Consider the following 20909-nt stretch of genomic DNA (forward strand, 5'->3'; position numbering starts at 1 on the left):
CCTTGCAAGTGATGATGGGATCTCAGACGTGAAGGTAGAGGTGTGCACGTGAGTAATATTTTACTCACGCTCACGCACACTCACGACGGAAAAATCTTAATCACGCACACTCACGCACGAAAAATTTTCGAACCGCTCACGCTCACGAACACTCACGAATGAATTTATTTTAAAAAATCACGCTCACGCACACTCACGATAGAAAAATTCTACTCACGCACACTCACGCACGAAAAAAATTCGAGGCATTCACGCTCACGCACACTCACGAAAGAAAATTTTTGCTCACGCACGCTCACGCACGAAAAATATTCGAGCCGCTCACACTCACGCACACTCACGAATGGATTTATTTTAAAAAATCACGCTCACGCACACTCACGAAAGAAATTTTTTGCTCACGCACACTCACGCACGAAAAAATTTCAAGGCGCTCACGCACACTCACGAAGGAATTTATTTTCCAAAACTCACGCAAGAAAATTGTTCTTGACGCTCACACTCGCGACAGAGAATTGTTACAAATGCACGAAAAATTTTGTGAAGAATTTACGCACATTCACGACTGTAGAAATGCTAATTTGACGATAAATAATATATATACCCAGCAAAAACTAGGCAACCACATCTCATTAGAATTGGCATTACCAGGAGTAAAGCTGTCATTACACGTTGCATTACATTGCGGTGAGTTATAATGACTTATTTGTAATGACACAAATAAATACTTCTTGGTAATTTTCGAATTGTTATTCTCAAATGTTTAGGCAGTTGGCTTAATTGAAAGGTTGAATACTTCTTAGTACGAATGAACTAAAATATTTTTCTATGCTAACTTAATTTAAATTAAAATACATATATACCGATCGACTCAGAATCACCTCCTGAGTTGATCTAGCCCTTGGTGTCTGTCCGTCCATGTATTTGTTGTTCGCAGGATTCCGGTCGCAATTATTAACCGATTTTGATTAAATTTGGTATGTGGCTCTTTATTGGCACAAGGACGAACGCTATTGAATTTAGATATAGCTCCCATATACACAGTCTCACATAAGTTTACATACCCTTGAGGTTTTTACCTTATAACTAAACATGTTTCTTGTTGTTGTTTATAATCCAGACTAAAAACATCTTCTTGAAAATGGACAAATACTTTGTTTCTCAAATTAATTTACAAAATCTAAAGCATATGTATGCATATTTTATTATATTTTAATAATTAAAGAATTTACTAACCGATCGGCGTCAAATTTGTCACAATGTAATCCACTGACTCTATGTGCAAAATATCATCCAAATCGGTGCAGATTTGGATATAGCTGCCATATATATGTAGCGCCCAATTTTCAAAATTTGCCCCTTATAACCTTATTGTTGACCATTGTGGCCTCATTTATTAACCGATCTTACTCAAAGTTAGCACAAGGTAATCTCCTGTAATATCAACAAAACCTGCAAAATATAATCCAAATCGGGTCATATTTAGATATAGCTCTTATATATATTTTTCGCCCGTTTTTGAAAAAATGTACCCCTTGTAACTTTATTTCTAACCATAGTAGCCTTATCTAATACCCGATCTTACTGTAATTTAGCACAAGGCAACCCTCTGTGGTATCAACCAATATATGGATATAGCTCCCATATAAATACATCGATCGATTTTCCCAAATTTGACCATAATACTCTTATTTATTAACCTATGTTGCTCAAATTTCAAATAAACATGTATTAGCCGATCGTATTGAGACTTGTATGTAGCTATTACATAAATCTATTACCCTATTTTCAGAAATTTGAATTTATTACCCACACTAATTGAGCGATTTTCATTTTTTTTAATAAAGGACTCAATATTAGTAGCATACTAAATAACTCTGTAGGTTCAGAATCAACTATACTCCTATGTTAATATCAGACATTTCTGTTCAGATTATGATAAAACTCCCATGTACCCAGTAATGTTATTAAATCTGGAAATGTGGTTTTCCCCAAACCTATATCATTGATACCCTACAAACAATGTTCACTAATTCAGTAGTGGTGATTTGGGGCATGATGTAGTCGGCCCGGCCCGACTTTCTACTTTACTCGTTAATTCGAATTTTATTTAATCTACCAATTTTTTATGGTACACTTTTCGACAATATTTCTCATTTTCGTTAGAAAAAAAAAACAAAGCAATATTTTATAAAAGGTTTTATTGTTTAAGGAACGGCACTATACTCGGTTTTTGCACAGAAAACCAGCGCTTCAACATTACTTTTTTAATCAATTTTAAATGAAAAAAAACTATTACACAATCCATACATTGGAAGGTTTAGTGTGACCAATGTCGTGAGCGTGATTAAAATCGTGGGCGTGACTGACATCGTGAGTGCGATTGACATCGTGATCGTGATTCAAATCGAGATCGTGATTCAACTCGTGAGCGTGATTCAAATCGTGAGCGTGATACAAGTCGTGAGCGTGATTCAAATCGTGAGCGTGATTAAAATCGTGAGCGTGATTTAAATCGTGAGCGTGATTAAAGTAGTTATCGTGATTCAAATCGTGAGCGTGATTTTGTTTTCGTGAGTGTAATTATCAGACATTTTTACTCACGCACATTCACGAAGAATTTTTTTTCGTGACTCACGCTCACGCACGAAAATTTTCAGCTTGATCACGCTCACGCACGCTCACGAGATTGACTCCATCGTGACTCACGGCTCACGCGTGAGTCACGAAAAATTTCGTGAGTCACGAAAATTTCGTGTCACGTGCACACCTCTACGTGAAGGGGATTGATCCGAAGAGATGCGCGATGTTTTTAACTTTTAGTTGGTCAAGCATCCAGAGAGTGACAAAAAGGAGAGTCATTCGTCGCATTCGTATGATGTGTAGTTGAGCCAACTACATTTTACTTCAGTCGAAGTTACCAATTTCATCAACAGCGCATTGCCTTCCAAGACGCTGGACCGCGAAGGAGTTTCTATGTTAATATTGAAGCATCTGGAAATACTGGGATTTGAGTACTTCGCCAGACTCCTCAATTCGTCCTTGGAATCACTCGTAATACAAGATGTCTTGAAAATTGGTAGAATGAAACCACTACTGAAGCCAGACAAAGGCTTCAAAGGCAAGGGTGATTCGTACAGATCGATCTGTCTGCTCTATTCAAGATCCTTGAGGCTGTACTCCTCCCCAGTCTGGTGGAGAATTTTCCAGCTGTCAATCATCAACATGGACTCCGTAAAATACCAATAGATTTCCATGCCGTTAAAGGATCCATATTTAAGTAGGAGACTCAACTAATCCAAGCTTTGTCATAGGACAGGTTAATCGCCTCGTGGCGATTAACGTAACGAAGGTATTCAAGGTATTCACGGTCAGCTATGCCAGGCTGTTCGAGGGCATCGAAAACAAGTCCCTACCGGTAGGAACCAAACGTTTGGTTTTTCATTATCGCCAATCGTACATTGAATTTAGGGTTAGAAAGTCAAGACCTCGTAGAGTGAAACAGGGAGTTGCCCAAGGTGGAGTGAAGTCTCCGATACTGTCACACCTCTTTCTATCCTCTATTCCACCACTTCAAGATCTCGTAGTGTGAAACACGGTGTTCCCCAAGGTGGGATGAATTCTCCGGCACTGTTCAAACTCTATCTATCCTCTATTCCACCCCTTCCTGAAGGCGTTGATATTATATAATGTGTGGACGACTGAGTACTCATGACAACGGGGCAAGTGTTGATTACATATTCAATCGATAAAATATCTACCTAGGTTATCTTATCAGTTATTTTACTGCTAGAAATTTGAGGATGTCCACCACTGAATCCTCATCCACACTCTTCAGAAGTATGCCAACTACAAACTTCCCCAAGATTTAGTGGTGGACTATACAGCGCCAGTCTGGAGGGCTTGAAAAAGTGATGCGCAGTCGAATAACATACAGACGCTACCCTTAGAACTGAGACAGGATGTCTCCGCAGCACACCCCTGGTTCACCTGTATGAGGAGACCAGTGTTGTCAAAGCAGTATCTCGGGGGTTGTTATCGCAAATCACCATATTGTGGATAGAGTCGATGGCGAAAATATGCCAACTACAAACTTCCCCAAGATTTAGTGGTGGACTCTACAGCGCCAGTGTGGAGGGCTTGGAAAAGTGACGCGCAGTCGAATAACATACAGAACTGAGACGGGTTGTCTCCGCAGTACACCCTGGTTCACCTGAGGAGATCAAGGTAATCCCAGTGTGTAGACGCAATTATAGCAGTATCTCGGGGATTGTTATCGCAAATCACCATATTGTGGATAGGTAATCTCCACCCAGAAATGAAAAGGTTGATCTTCATCTACTATAGCGCGAGATGTATCGTTACAAAAGAGGACCTCTAGATCAGACAGCATACCAGGCAGGTCTGAATAGGATTCATGAGGGTACTGTAGCTGAAGCGGTGAGAAGCTACAAAGTTAATACTGTTCTCCATAGCGCACGGAAAAAGAGACATCCCATGGTAGGTGGGTAGTTTTGACCTAACTAAGATGAGGAAGCGCATCCGCCAATCCCTTATATCCTCCTAGGTTGGGTTAGGTTAGGTTTATTGGCGGCCCGACATTTCTGGTTCACTTAGACTATTCAGTCCATTGTGTTACCAAAGTGATGAATGATGCTGCTGATGCTGGCCGATTCTGTGTTATGGTCAATGACAAGGGACCTCCTTTTAAAGCCGAGTCCAAGCGGCGTTTCGTATTGCAGTGAAAACACTTAGAGAAGCTTTGAAACACTCAGAAATGTCACCAGCATTACTGAGGTGGGATATTTCACCGCTGAAAAACTTTTCTGTATTTTGTCGAAACTGGGTAGACCCTGTGTATGCAAGGCGGGCATGTTAACCATTGCACCACGGTGGCCCCCCTTCTAGCCTCCTAGCTATCAGCGCTATGCGGCACTATACTCGTGTCAAAAATTGGTCGGGCAGAGATGGGGAATGAGGCCTTCTCTTTTTGGCTGGATTTATACCGCGGTTGTAAGACCTGTGGCCACATATGGCTGTCATGTTTGGTGGACGATCGTGAAACACCAAAATCATATATCGAGAATAAATAGGGTAAATAGGACTGCACTCATCTATATGACAGGTGCCATGAGGACCACAGCCACTGCCGCTCTGGAGGTACTGATGGGATTTATCCCACTCGATTTACACGTAAGGACGGACCATATGGCCACGGAGCATGTCTATCATCACAAACCGACGTACATTATACCAAGTATGGAAGAGTGGGAAGACAGGAGGATACCCTTCGGAACCCTGAACATGTATACGGACGGATCAAAGATGGAGGAAGGAAAGGGCAGTGGAATCTATTGTAGTGCACTAGGAATAAGGGAGTCTTACACGCTGTAGTATTTTTCAGGCTGAGATTTATGCGATCACGAAGACTGTTGAGTCGCTGTTGATGAGGCCGTTATACAGAAGCGATATCACTTTCTTCATCGACAGTCAAGCAGCTATAAAGGCATTGTGCAGTGCTGACATAAGGTCTAGGGTAGTCAGCCGCTGTCGTCGAGAACTCAAAGTTCTCACTGAACAGTATAATATAACTCTGTGCTGGGTACCTGGGCACTATGGGATAATAGGAAATGAGGAAGCGGATGTGCTGGCTAAGGAGGGTGCTCGTGGAACGAACAACGTCCTAGCGGATTATCTTCTTATCATTACAGGATAGAGGTTAAATATGATGAGCAATGACGAAGACGCTGGGTCTCTTCGGATGGTTGCGAGCAAACCAACTTGATATGGGATGAAAAGAAATGTAGGAACTGTGAAATTTTGTTGTCGATGAACAGAGAGGAATTACGGCCATTGATTGGTATCATAACAGGACACAACACACTTGGGAAACACATGGTAAGAATAGGACTTAAGGACGATGATATCTGTAGATGGTGCCTGGACCCGGAAGTTACGGAGGACTCGTACCACTTCCTGTGTCAGTGCCCAGCTTTATCCTTTAGAATAAAACAAGATACTGGGCTCCTTTTTCTTTCAGACTCTCACTGATCTACGGGAGTGCAGCTTAAGAAACATACTTGCCTTCATCAGGGCCTCTGGTTGGTCATTCTGAGATTTCTTTCAAAGAGAACGAGCAGATGGAAGTTTCTGGGACAAAGCGGCCGCCTCGGAAGAAGAAAGATTGAAAAATCACATCGAGGGATCACAATGGACCTATACTGGTCTAAGTGGGCATCAATACAAGACATTGATGTCACCCTCTACAACCTAACCTAACCTAGCTATCAGCGCAGCTGACATGTGTCCCATCTGCAACCATGGGCCACATGACACGCGTCATCATTGAACTTCCCCAGGCAACCCTACCCGACCCAAAACAAAATCATTTTGGACACATCGCATCTTAGTCGTATAGTTCCTTAATCTGAATACAAGCTGAATTTCACATCTTCTTGTACATAGTACTAACTTTTGCCAAGTTGCAAAGCTTTATATAAATTCCAACAGACCCGTTTTCTACACATATACCAAACCCCTCGAAATGTTAAATAAATGAGTGGATGAACTTACTTTCTTGAATTTGTACAAACAGGCCGCCACGCGTTTTTATGGTAGACCTCTAACCTGCCTTCCAATGGTGTAGGTCCATCTACCAAACGTATACCGCGTTCCACAACATCGGGTAACTCAACATTATGACCTTGTGCCGTTAATGTAATGCGTGCCGTTGGTGTACCCTGTTGGAGAATAGTAAAGAAAACAACAAAAAAAATTAAATTAAAGACAAAAAAAACACCATAGAAGAACTTCCTTAACATAAAGACATTCATCGTCTTAAAGACATACACAAAAATGAGTAATAATTGAACAAATACAAAAAAAAATCATAATTATAATTAAATTAGCATAGTAATGGTCCCGGTCAGATCACATAAGAGGCCGAAAAAAAACGACATCTTTCTCTGGATATTAACACTTTGCCAACATCAAATCAATGGCTGTCAGAATCGCCAAACGGCGCGTAACAGTCATTTTAATATACAATTAACTTTTCGTGACCTCCTAACCCAGAGATGTGTCACATTCACAAAAGCCACCAAGCCAAATAGCTGTATGCCACAACCAATTTAAATCCACTATTGTGATGGCCTATGATGATCATGATGATGATGGTGATGGAGGAAGCACACCGCTTACATTTGAGTGCGTGACCACAAGAGGAAGTTCATCATGTTTAACTTGAATAAACGACATATTCCTCAATTATCGCTTTCTTATTCGTATGTTCTCAGACGTTGAGTTAGGTTTTATTTTTTTTTTTAACACAGGAGCATATGAATGTGAATTTGATTATAGTGTTTATTAGCGAGGAACGCATGCAAGAAAGAAGTAAATGATCTATGATTGTTTTTAACAGGCATTTTTATGTAATTTCTCAAGAACATTCAGTTCAAAGATTTCATACCCCGACGTCTCCCATTTGTACCATCTTAGTATCAGCCGGGTTTCTTTCAAGGCTTCAGGTCCAAATAATATTTTGATCCACGTCCGAAAATCTTACCTCGATAACTCTGACTATTGTCATCTCAAGGTCACTTATGGGAAGCCACCGTGGTGCAATGGTTAGCATGCCCGCCTTGCATACACAAGGTCGTGGGTTCAATCTCAGTAATGCTGTTGACATTCCTAAGTGTTTCAGAAACTTCTCCAAATGGTTTCACCGTATTCATCTATAAAAAGAAGGTCCCTTATCATTGAGCTAAACGTGGAATCGGGAAGCACTTAGTATAAGTGAGCCTGAAATAACCGGCTAGCAATATTCCTAACCCAACCACAGATCACTTGTGAAACGTTCAGGGCTGTAGCCCCGTTTATGTTGTAGGCTGAAGAGTTCCCTGACCCTTAAACCTTAAAATACCCTTCTTGTGCCTTATAGATATCCCATGCGTACTCATAAAAGTCACAGCTACGATTGTCTTGACTCATGATCTTAGTCCACACCTTTATGCCTCCGTCTTATGACGTTTAGAGCTGACAACTACGATTTTCCTGACCAGCCCTCGAAGTTCACATTCTCCAACATGTGCCATACCCGAAATTCGCATCTCATATTCACAAATATTTTCCGATCCCCGCTTTTCAAGTGGAGAGTGTCTCCACCACGGTTGCCGCAGTTGGTAGAATTTTACCAAAAATGGTAGATTTTTTACCATTTCTTGACATTTTAGTAGATTTTGCAAAATATTTCTATCCAACTAAGATATATCTTCAATTTTTATAGAAATACAATTTTGACAAAATTTTCTATAGAACAAAAAATTGACAACATTTTCTATAGAAAAAATGTTTGACAAACTTTTCTATAGAAAAAAATTTTTGTAAAATTTTGTATAAAAAAAATTTGCTAAATTTTCTATAGAAAGAATTTTGAAAACATTTTTTTTATAGAAATCAATTTTTCTATAGAAATAAAATTTTGACAAAATTTTCTATAGAAATAAAATTTTGACAACATTTTCATATAGAAATTTTTTTTATAGAAATCAATTTTTCTATAGAAATAAAATTTTGACAAAATTTTCTATAGAAATAAAATTTTGACAACATTGTCATATAGAAATAAACTTTTGACAAAATTTTCTATAGAAATAAATTTTTTCTAGAGAAATAAAATTTTTGGAAACATTTTATATAGAATTAACATTCTCATAAAATTTGTTGAAGAAATAAAATTTGGACATAATTTTCTATAGAAATAAATTTTTGGCAAAATTTTCTACAGAAATAAAATTTGGACATAATTTTCTATAGAAATAAAATTTTGGCAAAATTTTTTATAGAAATAGAATTTTTCTATAGAAATAAATTTTTCCTATAGAAATAAAATGTTGGCAAATTATTATATATTGTTAAAATTGTTTAAAGAAATAAAATGTTGACAAAATTTTCTATAGAAATAGAATTTTGACAAAATTTTCTGTAGAAATAAAATTGTGACAAAATTTTCTATAGAAACAAAATTTTGACAAAATTTTCTATAGAAATAAATTTTTCCTATAGAAATAAAATTTTGACAAAATTTTTTAGAGAATTAAAATTTTATGAAAACGTTCTATAGATATAAATTGAAAAAAAATTGAAATATAAATTTGGACAACATTTGCTATAGAAGTAAATTTTGACATTTTCTATAGATGTAAATTTGACAAAATTTTCTATAGAAAAAAAAATTTACAAAATTTTCTATAGAAATAAAATTTTGACAAAATTTTTTATAGAAATAAATTTTTTCTATAGAAACAAAATTTTGGCAAAATTTTATTTAGAATTAAAACTTTGATAAAATTTTTTAAAGAAATAAAATTTTGACAAAATTTTCTATAGAAATAAAACTGTGACAAAATTTTCTATAGAAATAAAATTTTGACAAAATTTTCTATAGAAACAATTTTTTTATAGAAATAAAATTTTGGCAAAATATTATACAGAATTAAAATGTTAAAAGAAATAAAATTTTGACAAAATTTTCTAGAGAAATAAAATTTTATAAAAAATTTCACAATTTTTTTTGACAAGAGTTTCTTAGTGGTAAATTATGAAAACATTTTCTCGAGGTAAATTTTGACAAAATTTTCTTGAAAAACACAATTTTGACAAAATTTTTTATAGAGGTAAATTTTGACAACATTTTCTTAGAGGTAAATTTTGACAAAATTTTCGAGAGAAATAAAATTTTGACAAAATTTTCTAGAGAAATACAAATTTGACAAAACTTTCTTGAGAAATAAAATTTTAACAAAATTTTCTATAGAAATAAAATTTTGGCAAAATTTTCATCAAAACCTTCGAAATATATATTTTTTTTAGACTTTACTTATTTGTTTTTGGGATGCGCATGGAATAATTTTTATCGATTATGTTCAGAAGGGAAAAACCATCAACAGTGACTATTATATGGCGTTATTGGAGCGTTTGAAGAAAAAAGTGTTGTTCCACCAAGACAACGCACCGTGCCATAAGTCATTGAGAACGATGGCAAAAATTCATGAATTGGGCTTCGAATTGCTTCCCCACCCACCGTATTCTCCAGATCTGGCCCCCAGCGACTTTTTCTTGTTCTCAGACCTCAAAAGTATGCTCGCAGGGAAAAAATTTGGCTGCAATGAAGAGATGATCGCCGAAACTGAGGCCGTACCGAAGGAGTACTACCAAAATGGTATCAAAAAATTGGAAGGTCGTTATAATCGTTGTATCGCTCTTGAAGGGAACTATGTTGAATAATAAAAACGAATTTTGAAAAAAAAAATGTGTTTTTCTTTGTTAGACCGGGGACTTATCAGCCAACCTGTTATCTTAAATTTTTATAGAAATTTTGACAAAATTTTCTATAGAAAAAATGTTTGACAAACTTTTCTATAGAAAAAAATTTTTGCAAAATTTTGTATAAAAAATTTTGCAAAATTTTCTATAGAAAAAATTTTGAAAACATTTTTTTATAGAAATCAATTGTTCTATAGAAATAAAATTTTGACAAAATTTTCTATAGAAATACATTTTTTTCTAGAGAAATAAAATTTTGGAAAAATTTTATATAGAATTAAAATTCTGATAAAATTTGTTGAAGAAATAAAATATGGACCAATTTTATACAGAAATAAAATTTTGGCAAAATTTTATACAGAAATAAAATTTTGGCAAAATTTTCTACAGAAATAAAATTTGGACAAAATTTTCTATAGAAATAAAATTTTGACAAAATTTTCTATAGAAATAAAATTTTGACAAAATTTTTTATAGAAATAAATTTTTCCTATATAATAAAATTTTGGCAAAATATTATATAGAATTAAAATTGTTTAAAAAAATAAAATTTTGACAAAATTTTCTAGAGAATTAAAATTTTATAAAAAAGTTCTATAGAGATAAATTTGGACAAAATTTGCTATAGAAGTAAATTTTGACAAAATTTTCTATAGATGTAAATTTTGACAAAAGTTTCTTAGAGGTAAATTTGACAACATTTTCTATACAAAAAAAAAATGTTGACAAAATTTCCTATAGAAATAAAATTTTGACAAAATTTTCTATAGAAATAAATTTTTTCTATAGAAACAAAATTTTGGCAAAATTTTATTTAGAATTAAAATGTTGATAACATTTTTTAAAGAAATAAATTTTGACAACATTTTCTATAGAAATGAAATTGTGACAACATTTTCTATAGAAACAAAATTGTCACAAAATTTTCTATAGAAATATTTTTTTATAGAAATCAAATTTTGGCAAAATATTATATAGAATTAAAATGTTTAAAGACATAAAATTTTGACAAAATTTTCTACAGAAATAAAATTTTATAAAAAATTTCTATAGAGGTAAATTTTCGCAAATTTTTTTTTGACAAAAGTTTCTTAGTAGGAAATTATGAAAACATTTTCTCGAGGTAAATTTTGACAAAATTTTCTAGAGAAATAAAATTTTGACAAAATTTTTTATAGAGGTAACTTTTGACAAAATTTTCTATAGAAATAAAATTTTGACAAAATTTTCTATAGAAATAAAATTTTGACAAAATTTTCTAGAGAAATAAACATTTGACAAAATTTTCTAAAGATATAAAATTTTGGCAAAACTTTCTAGAGAAATAAAATTTTAACAAAATTTTCTATAGAAATAAAATTTTGACAGAATTTTGATCAAAACCGTCGATTTTTTTTTAATTTAAATTTTAAATTTTGGTAGATTCGTTTTTGCACGAGTGGCAACCGTTGTCTCCACTAGTAGCTAGTCCTGACGCATGATATCCTCTAGAATAGCCACGAATTTTCTCCATCTAAGCGAGAACTTCTCGGGAAGCTATCCGTTGTCCTCTTTTTCCTATGAAACGTAGTTCCCTAAATAAACTCTGTATCAAAATATAATACCGCCACCTAGGACTAAATAAGAACTTCGCAGTACAATTTGAAACCGGATATGACCGGAACACTGTTCTTCTTCGGCAAGTGAAGCGTTGTTTCCGACGACGAATGAACTGCTTTGGATTGCGAATAAACTGCCTCAAATGCTACTTTGTAATGGTCTCAGAGTTGCTTTTGATGTCGACAGCTTTCTAATGGTAACAATTTCGCGCAATTATCTTGTTGACTTTTGTTCCGATTGTCCCCATTGTCGTGACACTTGAACCGACGTGCGGATATAGTCAAACTTTATTAATCTAATTTGTTCGGTAGTCATCGAAGAGGAAGAGTCATCGCTCTCGAAGAAGGAATGTGATCACAATATGTATGCGACAACAAATATTCCATGTTCCCCCTGAGAAAAAGGAACATTATAGAGGACATCATATTCCTTTTTTTGTGTGCGTATACAGTATCCAAATGCCCGAGGAGCGATTCAGCTTCCGAAAACATGAATGTAATTGCTTTCCGATATTGCCCTTTTGAGCATTTTTCTTAGATACGAATTCGATCGGACTGAAATTTTGACAGTAACAGAAGTTCGCTCCCCGGACTTCCCTCGTATATCTAGAAGTTGGTTTTAATCCAAAAATAGAAGTTGGTTTTAATCCAAAAATAAATGGAAGAACTTCACTACTATTAAGAATAAAAGTTACCATATATAACTCGATCTACCCTAATAAATAAAAACCTATTGTAATTATGATCTATGTATATATTATCATTAAAAACATTTTTCTTTTTTACCATCAAAAACTATTTGAATGATAAAAGTAAAGGAATTCGAAACTGTGGCAAAGAGAAATTGGCAAACTTGGTGATACCAGGGGATTAAGGGGGACATTAAAATCTTAACAACACTGGCAAGATGACTTCTGGTTCTGACAATCTTCTTAGTTATTCAGAATTAAATTGTGTAATCCATTGACCTCTATTTCCGCATAATCCATTTTCTTTTTATTCTTTTTATTGACATAAGGCTGCAAATTCTGGTATTCCTTTCATTTCATGTTTTTTGTTATCATAAAATGGTGGAATTAGTCATGAATTCAAAAGAATGCACCCTGGTCATTGGCATATCTAAAGATATGGCCATAAACAAAAATTACACTACACTATGTCTTCCAACTACTAAGGGGTTTAGGCAACATCAGGCTTTTGCCTGCAATACTTTTGTTAATATGTCCATATCGTGTTCTCTGTACTGACAGGAAGACAAAAAAGTAAACCTTGTAAGAATTCCTCTAGAGTTCTTTAATTGTGTCTACATTGTTAACCTGACGAAGTTGGAAGTTATATGGCTACCTTATTTACTTGCACTAAAATTTCCCACTGTTATTAGTGGCCATAGTTCCCCTTCAAGCGGACATTTTCTTGGACCTAAGCAGAACGTTCAATTATGTTGCAAGCATATTGGAATAGAAATGAAATATGAACTTCCGCAGATTATGTAAAGGAAATTAGAATGAAATCTAATACCGGAAAATTATCATAATTTTCTTAGAATTTATGAGCAGGCTACTTAAGGTTTTCTTACAATAGCGGTAAGAAGAGTGGGTAAAAATTGTTTTAGAAATAACATAATCTGAAATAATAAAATAATGCAATCACAACATCAATTTTCGAATATAAGTTTGGCGTGCAGACCCTCTAAGAGAAGCAAATTTCATCCGATCCGGCTGAAATTTGGTACATGGTGTTAGTATATGGTCTCTAACAACCATGCACAAATTGGTCCACATCGGTCCATAATTATAAATAGCCCCCATATAAACCGATCCCCCGATTTGGCTTTCGGAACCTCTAAGAGAAGCAAATTTCATCCGATCCGGCTGAAATTTGGTACATTGTGTTAGTATATGGTCTCTAATAACCATGCAAAATTGGTCCACATCGGTGCATAATTATATATAGCTCCGTATAAACCGATCGCCAGATTTGACCTCCGGAGCCTCTTGGAAGACCAAAATTCATCTGATTCAGTTGATATTTGGTACGTGGTGTTAATATATGGCCTCAAATACCCATGCAAACATTGGTTCATATCGGTTCATAATTATATATAGCCCCCATATAAACCGATCCCCAGATTTGACCTCCGGAGCCCTTGGAAGGGCAAAATTCATCGGATTCGGTTGAAATTTGGTACGTGATGTTAGTATATGGTATCCAACAACCATGCATGAATTGGTTCATATCAGTCCATAATTATATATAGCCCCCATATAAACCGATCCCCAGATTTGACCTCCGATGCCTTGTGCAGAAGCAAAATTCATCCGATCTGGTTGAAATTTGGTACGTGGTGGTAGTATATGATATTTAACAGCCATGCCAAAAGTGGTCAATATCAGACCATAATCATATATAGCCCCCATATAAACCGATCCCGAGATTTGGTTTTGGATCCTCTTGGAGGAGTAAATTTCCTCCGAGTCAGTTGAAATTTGGTACATTGTGCTAGTATATGGCCGTTAACAACCATGCCTAAATAGGTCCATATCGGTCTATAGTTACACGCTCACAAAAAATCGCTTCTGTAACATATACTCCCAAACATATTTTGCTTCAAGCATATACATTTTTTGGTATTGCCCAAACATTTATATGTTTGATCTCTTCCAATATATAATATGTTTGAAAGCATATTGGTCTAAACAATATATGTTTGGGTAGTCTAAGTTCCAAACATTTTGTATTTTTGCATCCAAATTCAATAATGTTGTCTTCCAAAAAACAATATGTTATTATGTGAACATATAATATGTTTGGAAGCATTTTGCACCCAAAAATATTATATGCTTAAAAAAATTCTCCCAAACAATATTGTGCTCAAAATTTTATTTATTTATTTATATATTTACAATCATAATGAATTATGAAAATAAACAGGTAATATAGATGCTAACAACATAGGTTTTCGACCTGAATGCTCAAAATTTTGTTTCTGCCCAATTGTATATTCCCCCACATCTTTCTCACTTCCACGAGATTTTTTAGTTCTTAGCACCTTTTTCTGTAATACAAACATTGTAGAAGAAATTATTCAATTGTATGATTTTTTTATTTTAATTTTACCTTTTGCCGGACGGGGATTCGAACAGCGGACCACACAGTTTGTAAGGATCAAAGAAGTTGCTGATCAATTGCCCAAGGAAAAATAAAATGTTAATTTTGTAATAACAAGCAACAACCACCAACTTAATTCAATATCGCTCCCTGTTAAATAGCGCTCCAAGCTACTAAACACATATATGTTTATAGGCTATTTCTAAATTAATATATGTTTGCATCCAAGCATGTTATATATACAAACATTTTATGTCCCAAACATAATATGTTCTAACATATTAACATATATGTCCCAAACATGTTATGCTAGTTTATGAACATTATATGCTTGCACTCAAAAATATTGTGTTTAAAAATTTGTGTTCCAAACATATAATGTTTATAGCCAAACATATGAAAATCAGTATTTTTCATCCGTGTATATATATAGCTCTCATATAAATCGATCCCCAATCACACAAAAATTGGTCCATATCAAGTTCATAATTGTATATAGCCCCCATATAATCGACCCCCATATTTCAATGCTGGCTCCCTACGTACCGTGCAAAAGTCCATATCGATTCGTAACTATTTGTAGACTTACATACCTTTATCTCTAATATATACCATGTGTGGACTAACTCACAATTTAGAAAACGATTTATGATACCACAACCCAAGTAATTCGATTGTGTATAAAATTTTCTCAAAAATTTTCTTTAGGAAAAAAATTTTGAGAAAATTTTCGTTAGAAATAAAATTTTGACAAAATTTTCTATAGAAAGAAAATTTAATTTCAATTTATTTCAAACATCAATACATAGGAAGCCTAATAAGGCCTATAATACATGTATTGTATTTACTATAGAAAAAAAAATTTTTTTGAAAAAATTTTATTTCTATAGAAAATTTTATCAAAATTTTATTTCTATAGAAAATTTTGTCAAAATTGTATTTTTATAGAAAATTTTTTCAAAATATCATTTCTATAGAAAATTTTGTCAAAAGTTTATTTCTATATAAAATGAAAGAAAAGGAAGCACGCTCAAATAAACCCAGCCAATTGCACTCAAATCGATGATTTGACGGTGGCAATGGAAAAGAGATATGTTTCTAAGAATTTATTTCGGCATAAGCCGGCTATCATGTAAAACCTTTTTTCGGAAAGTTCAAGTGTGGTTTACTTTTGGGTTTAGTGAACTGCCTGAATTTATTCTGATAATTGGTTGATAGTTTTGTTGCAAGTAGAGGATGTATAAAATTTTCTCAAAAATTTTCTTTAGAAAAAAAATTTTGAGAAAATTTTCGTTAGAAATAAAATTTTGACAAAATTTTCTATAGAAATAAAATTTAATTTCAATTTATTTCAAACATCAATACATAGGAAGCCTAATAAGGCCTATAATACATGTATTGTATTTACTATAGAAAAAAAATTTTTTGAAAAAATTTTATTTCCATAGAAAATTTTATCAAAATTTTATTTCTATAGAAAATTTTGTCAAAATTGTATTTTTATAGAAAATTTTTTCAAAATATCATTTCTATAGAAAATTTTGTCAAAAGTTTATTTCTATATAAAATGAAAGAAAAGGAAGCACGCTCAAATAAACCCAGCCAATTGCACTCAAATCGATGATTTGACGGTGGCAATGGAAAAGAGATATGTTTCTAAGAATTTATTTCGGCATAAGCCGGCTATCATGTAAAACCTTTTTTCGGAAAGTTCAAGTGTGGTTTACTTTTGGGTTTAGTGAACTGCCTGAATTTATTCTGATAATTGGTTGATAGTTTTGTTGCAAGTAGAGGATGCTGTTGAGGAATGTGGTAATTCCGAAACGTGCGTCCATCCAACCATCTTGCAGTCTATAGGGATTTGCCCAAATAAAATTGACAAACATTCTTTTCCTCTGTTGGTTAAGTAAGCTACACTTGTAGTTTAGTCAATGCATGGTTTTAAGCTGAAATCAAAAAAACAACAACAATGACAACAACAACAATGATTTTGTCAAAATTTTATTTGTATAGAAAATTTTGTCAAAATTTTATTTGTATAGAAAATTTTGTCAACATTTTATTTCTATAGAAAATTTTGTCAAAATTTTATTTCTATAGAAAATTTTGTCAAAATTTTATTTGTATAGAAAATTTTGTCAACATTTTTTTCTATAGTAAATTTTATTTCTATAGAAACTTTTGTCAACATTTTATTTCTATAGAAAATTTTTTCAACATATTATTTCTAAAGAAAATTTTCTCAAAAATTAATTTCTATAGAAAATTTTCTCAAAATTTTATTTCTATAGAAAAAATTTTCAAAATTTTATTTATATAGAAAAATTTGTCAAATTTTTTTTTTTTATAGAGAGATTTGTCAAAATTTTACTTGTATAGAAAATGTTGTCAAAATTTTACTTCCAAAGAAAATTTTATTTGTATAAAAAAAATTTGCCAAAATTTTATTTGTATAGAAAATTTTGTAAAAATTTTATTTCCATAGAAAATTTTGTCATAAGTTTGTTTCTATAGAGAATTTAAGTTTGTTTCTATCGCGAATTTTGTCAAAATTTTATATCTATAGAAAGTTTTCTCATAATTTTAATTCTATAGAAAATTGTATTAAAAGTTTATTTCTATTAAAAATTTTGTCAAAATTTTATTTCCATAGAAAATTTTCTCATAATTTTATTTCTATAGAAAATTTTGTCAAAATTTTATTTCTCTAGAAAATTTTGTCAAAATTTTATTTCTATAAAAATGTTTGTCAAAACTTTATTTCTGTAGAAAATGTCAAAATTGTATTTCTTAGAAAAATTTATCAAAATTTTATATTCATAGAAAATGTTTGTCAAAATTTTCTTCTATGGAAATTTTTTCAAAATGTACATATATAGAAAATTTTGTCAATTTTTTTTTTATAAAAAATTTTGTCAAAATTTTATTTCTAAAGAAATTTTTTTCAACATTTTATTTCTAGAGAAAATTTTCTCAAAAATTTATTTCTATGGAAAATTTTCTCAAAATTTTATTTCTATAGAAAAAATTTTCAAAATTTTACTTGTACATAAAAGTTTGTCAACATTTTATTGGTATAGAGAAAAGTTTTAAAAATTTTATTTGTATAGAAAAATTTGTCAAAATTTTATTTGTATAGAAAGATTTGTCAAAAATTTATTTGTATAGAAAATGTTGTCAAAATTGTACTTCCAAAGAAAATTTTATTTGTATAAAAAAATTTGCCAAAATTTTATTTGTATAGAAAATTGTGTAAAAATTTTATTTCCATAGAAAATTTTGTCATAAGTTTGTTTCTATAGAGAATTTTGTCAAAAGTTTTCTCATAATTTTAATTCTATAGAAAATTTTATTAAAAGTTTATTTCTATTAAAAATTTTGTCAAAATTTTATTTCCATAGAAAATTTTCTCATAATTTTATTTCTATAGAAAATTTTGTCAAAATTTTATTTCTCTAGAAAATTTTGTCAAAATTTTATTTCTATAAAAATGTTTGTCAAAACTTTATTTCTGTAGAAAATGTCAAAATTGTGTTTCTTAGAAAAATCAAATCAAAATTTTATTTTCATAGAGAATGTTTGTCAAAATTTTCCTCTATAGAATTTTTTTCAAAATGTACATATATAGAAGATTTTGTCAATTTTTTTTTCTATAAAAATGTTCGTTGTTGTTTTTTTAATTTCAACTTAAAACCATGCATTGACTAAACTACAAGTGTAGCTTAACCAACAGAGGAAAAGAAGGTTTGTCAAATTTATTTTTTAAAATTATTTATTTTATTATTTTTATTTTTTTTTTATTTATTTTTTATTTTCTCAAAATACATTACCCACACTAATTGAGTGATTTTCTCATTTTTAGTAAGTAATTAATTAGTTATATTTTCTTAAATAAGGAAATGCGATTTATTTTCTAAACCTCTTTCAATGATTCAGTTGGGGTGGTTCAGGGTATATAGTCGTCCCTCATCAAAATTACATTTTATCCGCATCTAACATTAGGTTTAATACGGTAGTGAAAGGTTAACTTTAACCCTTAAAAACTTCGATAAGATTCTATGAAATTCTAAATCTAAACGATATTCAATAAATATTTTTAACTTATTTTGAAACACAATTATATACTCCTGCATCATTGTTTACATATTAGTACCTACTATGGCAGGTTGATGTAGGACAGAAAACTCTGTCCTACATCAACCTGTTACCTTTGGAAATATCTCAGTGCATATCACACTCATTCACAAATGCCTTCCGCCAAACAATGGTTGTTGTGCAGGTATTATCTTCATTAAACAATGATGACATTATCATCGCCGATAACAAACAAATATTGCCAAGTGAATCGCGTAATTGATAAGCAAGTGATTCCATGCACTCACCTCCCCAACCCTCTTAAACTCCGCTACGATAACGTTATCTTACATATCCCATAATGATAAAACAGGTGAATTTTCTCTCTCTCGGTGTTTATAGAGTAGAAGAGAGGTAACTGTAAAATATGAGATATTAACACAGCTTTTCTTATCGTGACCAGTAGGGTTTATAATCATTTTTACAATTTTTTCGTATAAATTAAATCAGTTGTGCAAAAATGAAAGAGAAGAATATTTGTAATGAATAATGATTCATCAATTCTGTTAATATCAGTTTGGTTTTGTTGTTGTTGTTTTTTTGTAATTCAGCAATGTGAAAATGTGGAACACCATTGGATGAGTAAGTGTGCCAATCTCGTATTACTACTATCAAAAAGCAGCCAGCGAGCACTTCAGAGCTCGAATCATTCAAAGAGTATCGCCTTCCGTGTTACGATACAAAACAAACATAAGACAGTAAAACCTTCCATGGAAAATCAGATCACAATTCTCAGGCAAATACACTTAAAAAAATATTGACCTAATATTAATCTTATTTTAAAAACTTTAGGGTAAAATTTTTATTTAAAATAAAGAAATTTTATTTTTCAATTTTTTCATTTGGGTCCAAAGATTTCGATCTCCCCAAGGGTTTTTGGTATTGATCTCGAATAAGATACGACTTCCATAAAATAAAGACATTTGCTACGAAAATATCTAGCTTTTTAACTAAGCTGTATAGATTTAGTAGGCTCGTAATCTACAGTAGAACACATATTTCAATTTTAATTCTATTTTTGTCAGTTTAAAAATCCAAATTATGACAGAAACTTATATTTGCTTAATTAAAAAAAAAACCGAAAGCCAAAGATGCTAAATCGTCAAAATAAATCTTAGCTTATATTTGAAGCATTTTATTTAATTTCAGTTAATTTAAAGATTATCGATTATTCGATTATTAAAGTAAAAATCGATATTTCTAGTAGAGTTTCTTCTTCGAAAATGTCTTTATTTTTATGAATGGATGGATGGGGTCGGATCGGAATCAATACCAAAATCCTTAAGTGAAAGTCAAAACCATAACCATATAGAGAGTAATAAAGTTGTCCAAACGAGCCCTAACACATGTTTCCACAATAGAGGCCCTCTGTAAGGCCTGGTCAACCCGGTTATTAATATTTACAATATTATCTGTATACCAAAAATTTGATAAATAAATCCGAATTCAAAGTTTCAAGGTCTTTGGTGTAAACCAACAACAAAATTGTAGTAATAAACAAAAAATATTAACCGTGTTCGATTTAGATAAAGCTTGTTCATCGATGTTGTAATGAAAAATAAAACCAGTTTGTATATACGAGAACATTTTTTGCATTAAACAAAATAATGACGAAAAAAATTGTTTGAATTCTAAGGCTGTAAATATAAATCTGTAAATTTTAAGCACCTTTTTGTCTTTGATCTAAAGAAACGAAATCTTAGTTAATTCAAGGACAATTTCTTCAACCCAAAAATGTTTTTCTTT

General features: G+C 32.2%; 1 protein-coding gene across 3 annotated transcripts in view; it reads right to left on the reverse strand.

Annotated features, from left to right (window-relative positions):
- Positions 1-20909, reverse strand: part of bark (C-type lectin domain-containing protein bark beetle) — a 67315-nt gene that overhangs the window by 22674 nt on the left and 23732 nt on the right. For all 3 annotated transcript variants that reach the window (XM_075297452.1, XM_075297453.1, XM_075297451.1), the window contains exon 3: positions 6574-6740. In XM_075297452.1, the coding sequence (XP_075153567.1) occupies positions 6574-6740 (167 nt within the window). The remainder of the gene's footprint in view (positions 1-6573; positions 6741-20909) is intronic.

This window comes from Haematobia irritans, chromosome 2, assembly GCF_050003625.1.
Source record: "Haematobia irritans isolate KBUSLIRL chromosome 2, ASM5000362v1, whole genome shotgun sequence".
In the NCBI taxonomy this organism is placed as follows: domain Eukaryota; kingdom Metazoa; phylum Arthropoda; class Insecta; order Diptera; family Muscidae; genus Haematobia; species Haematobia irritans.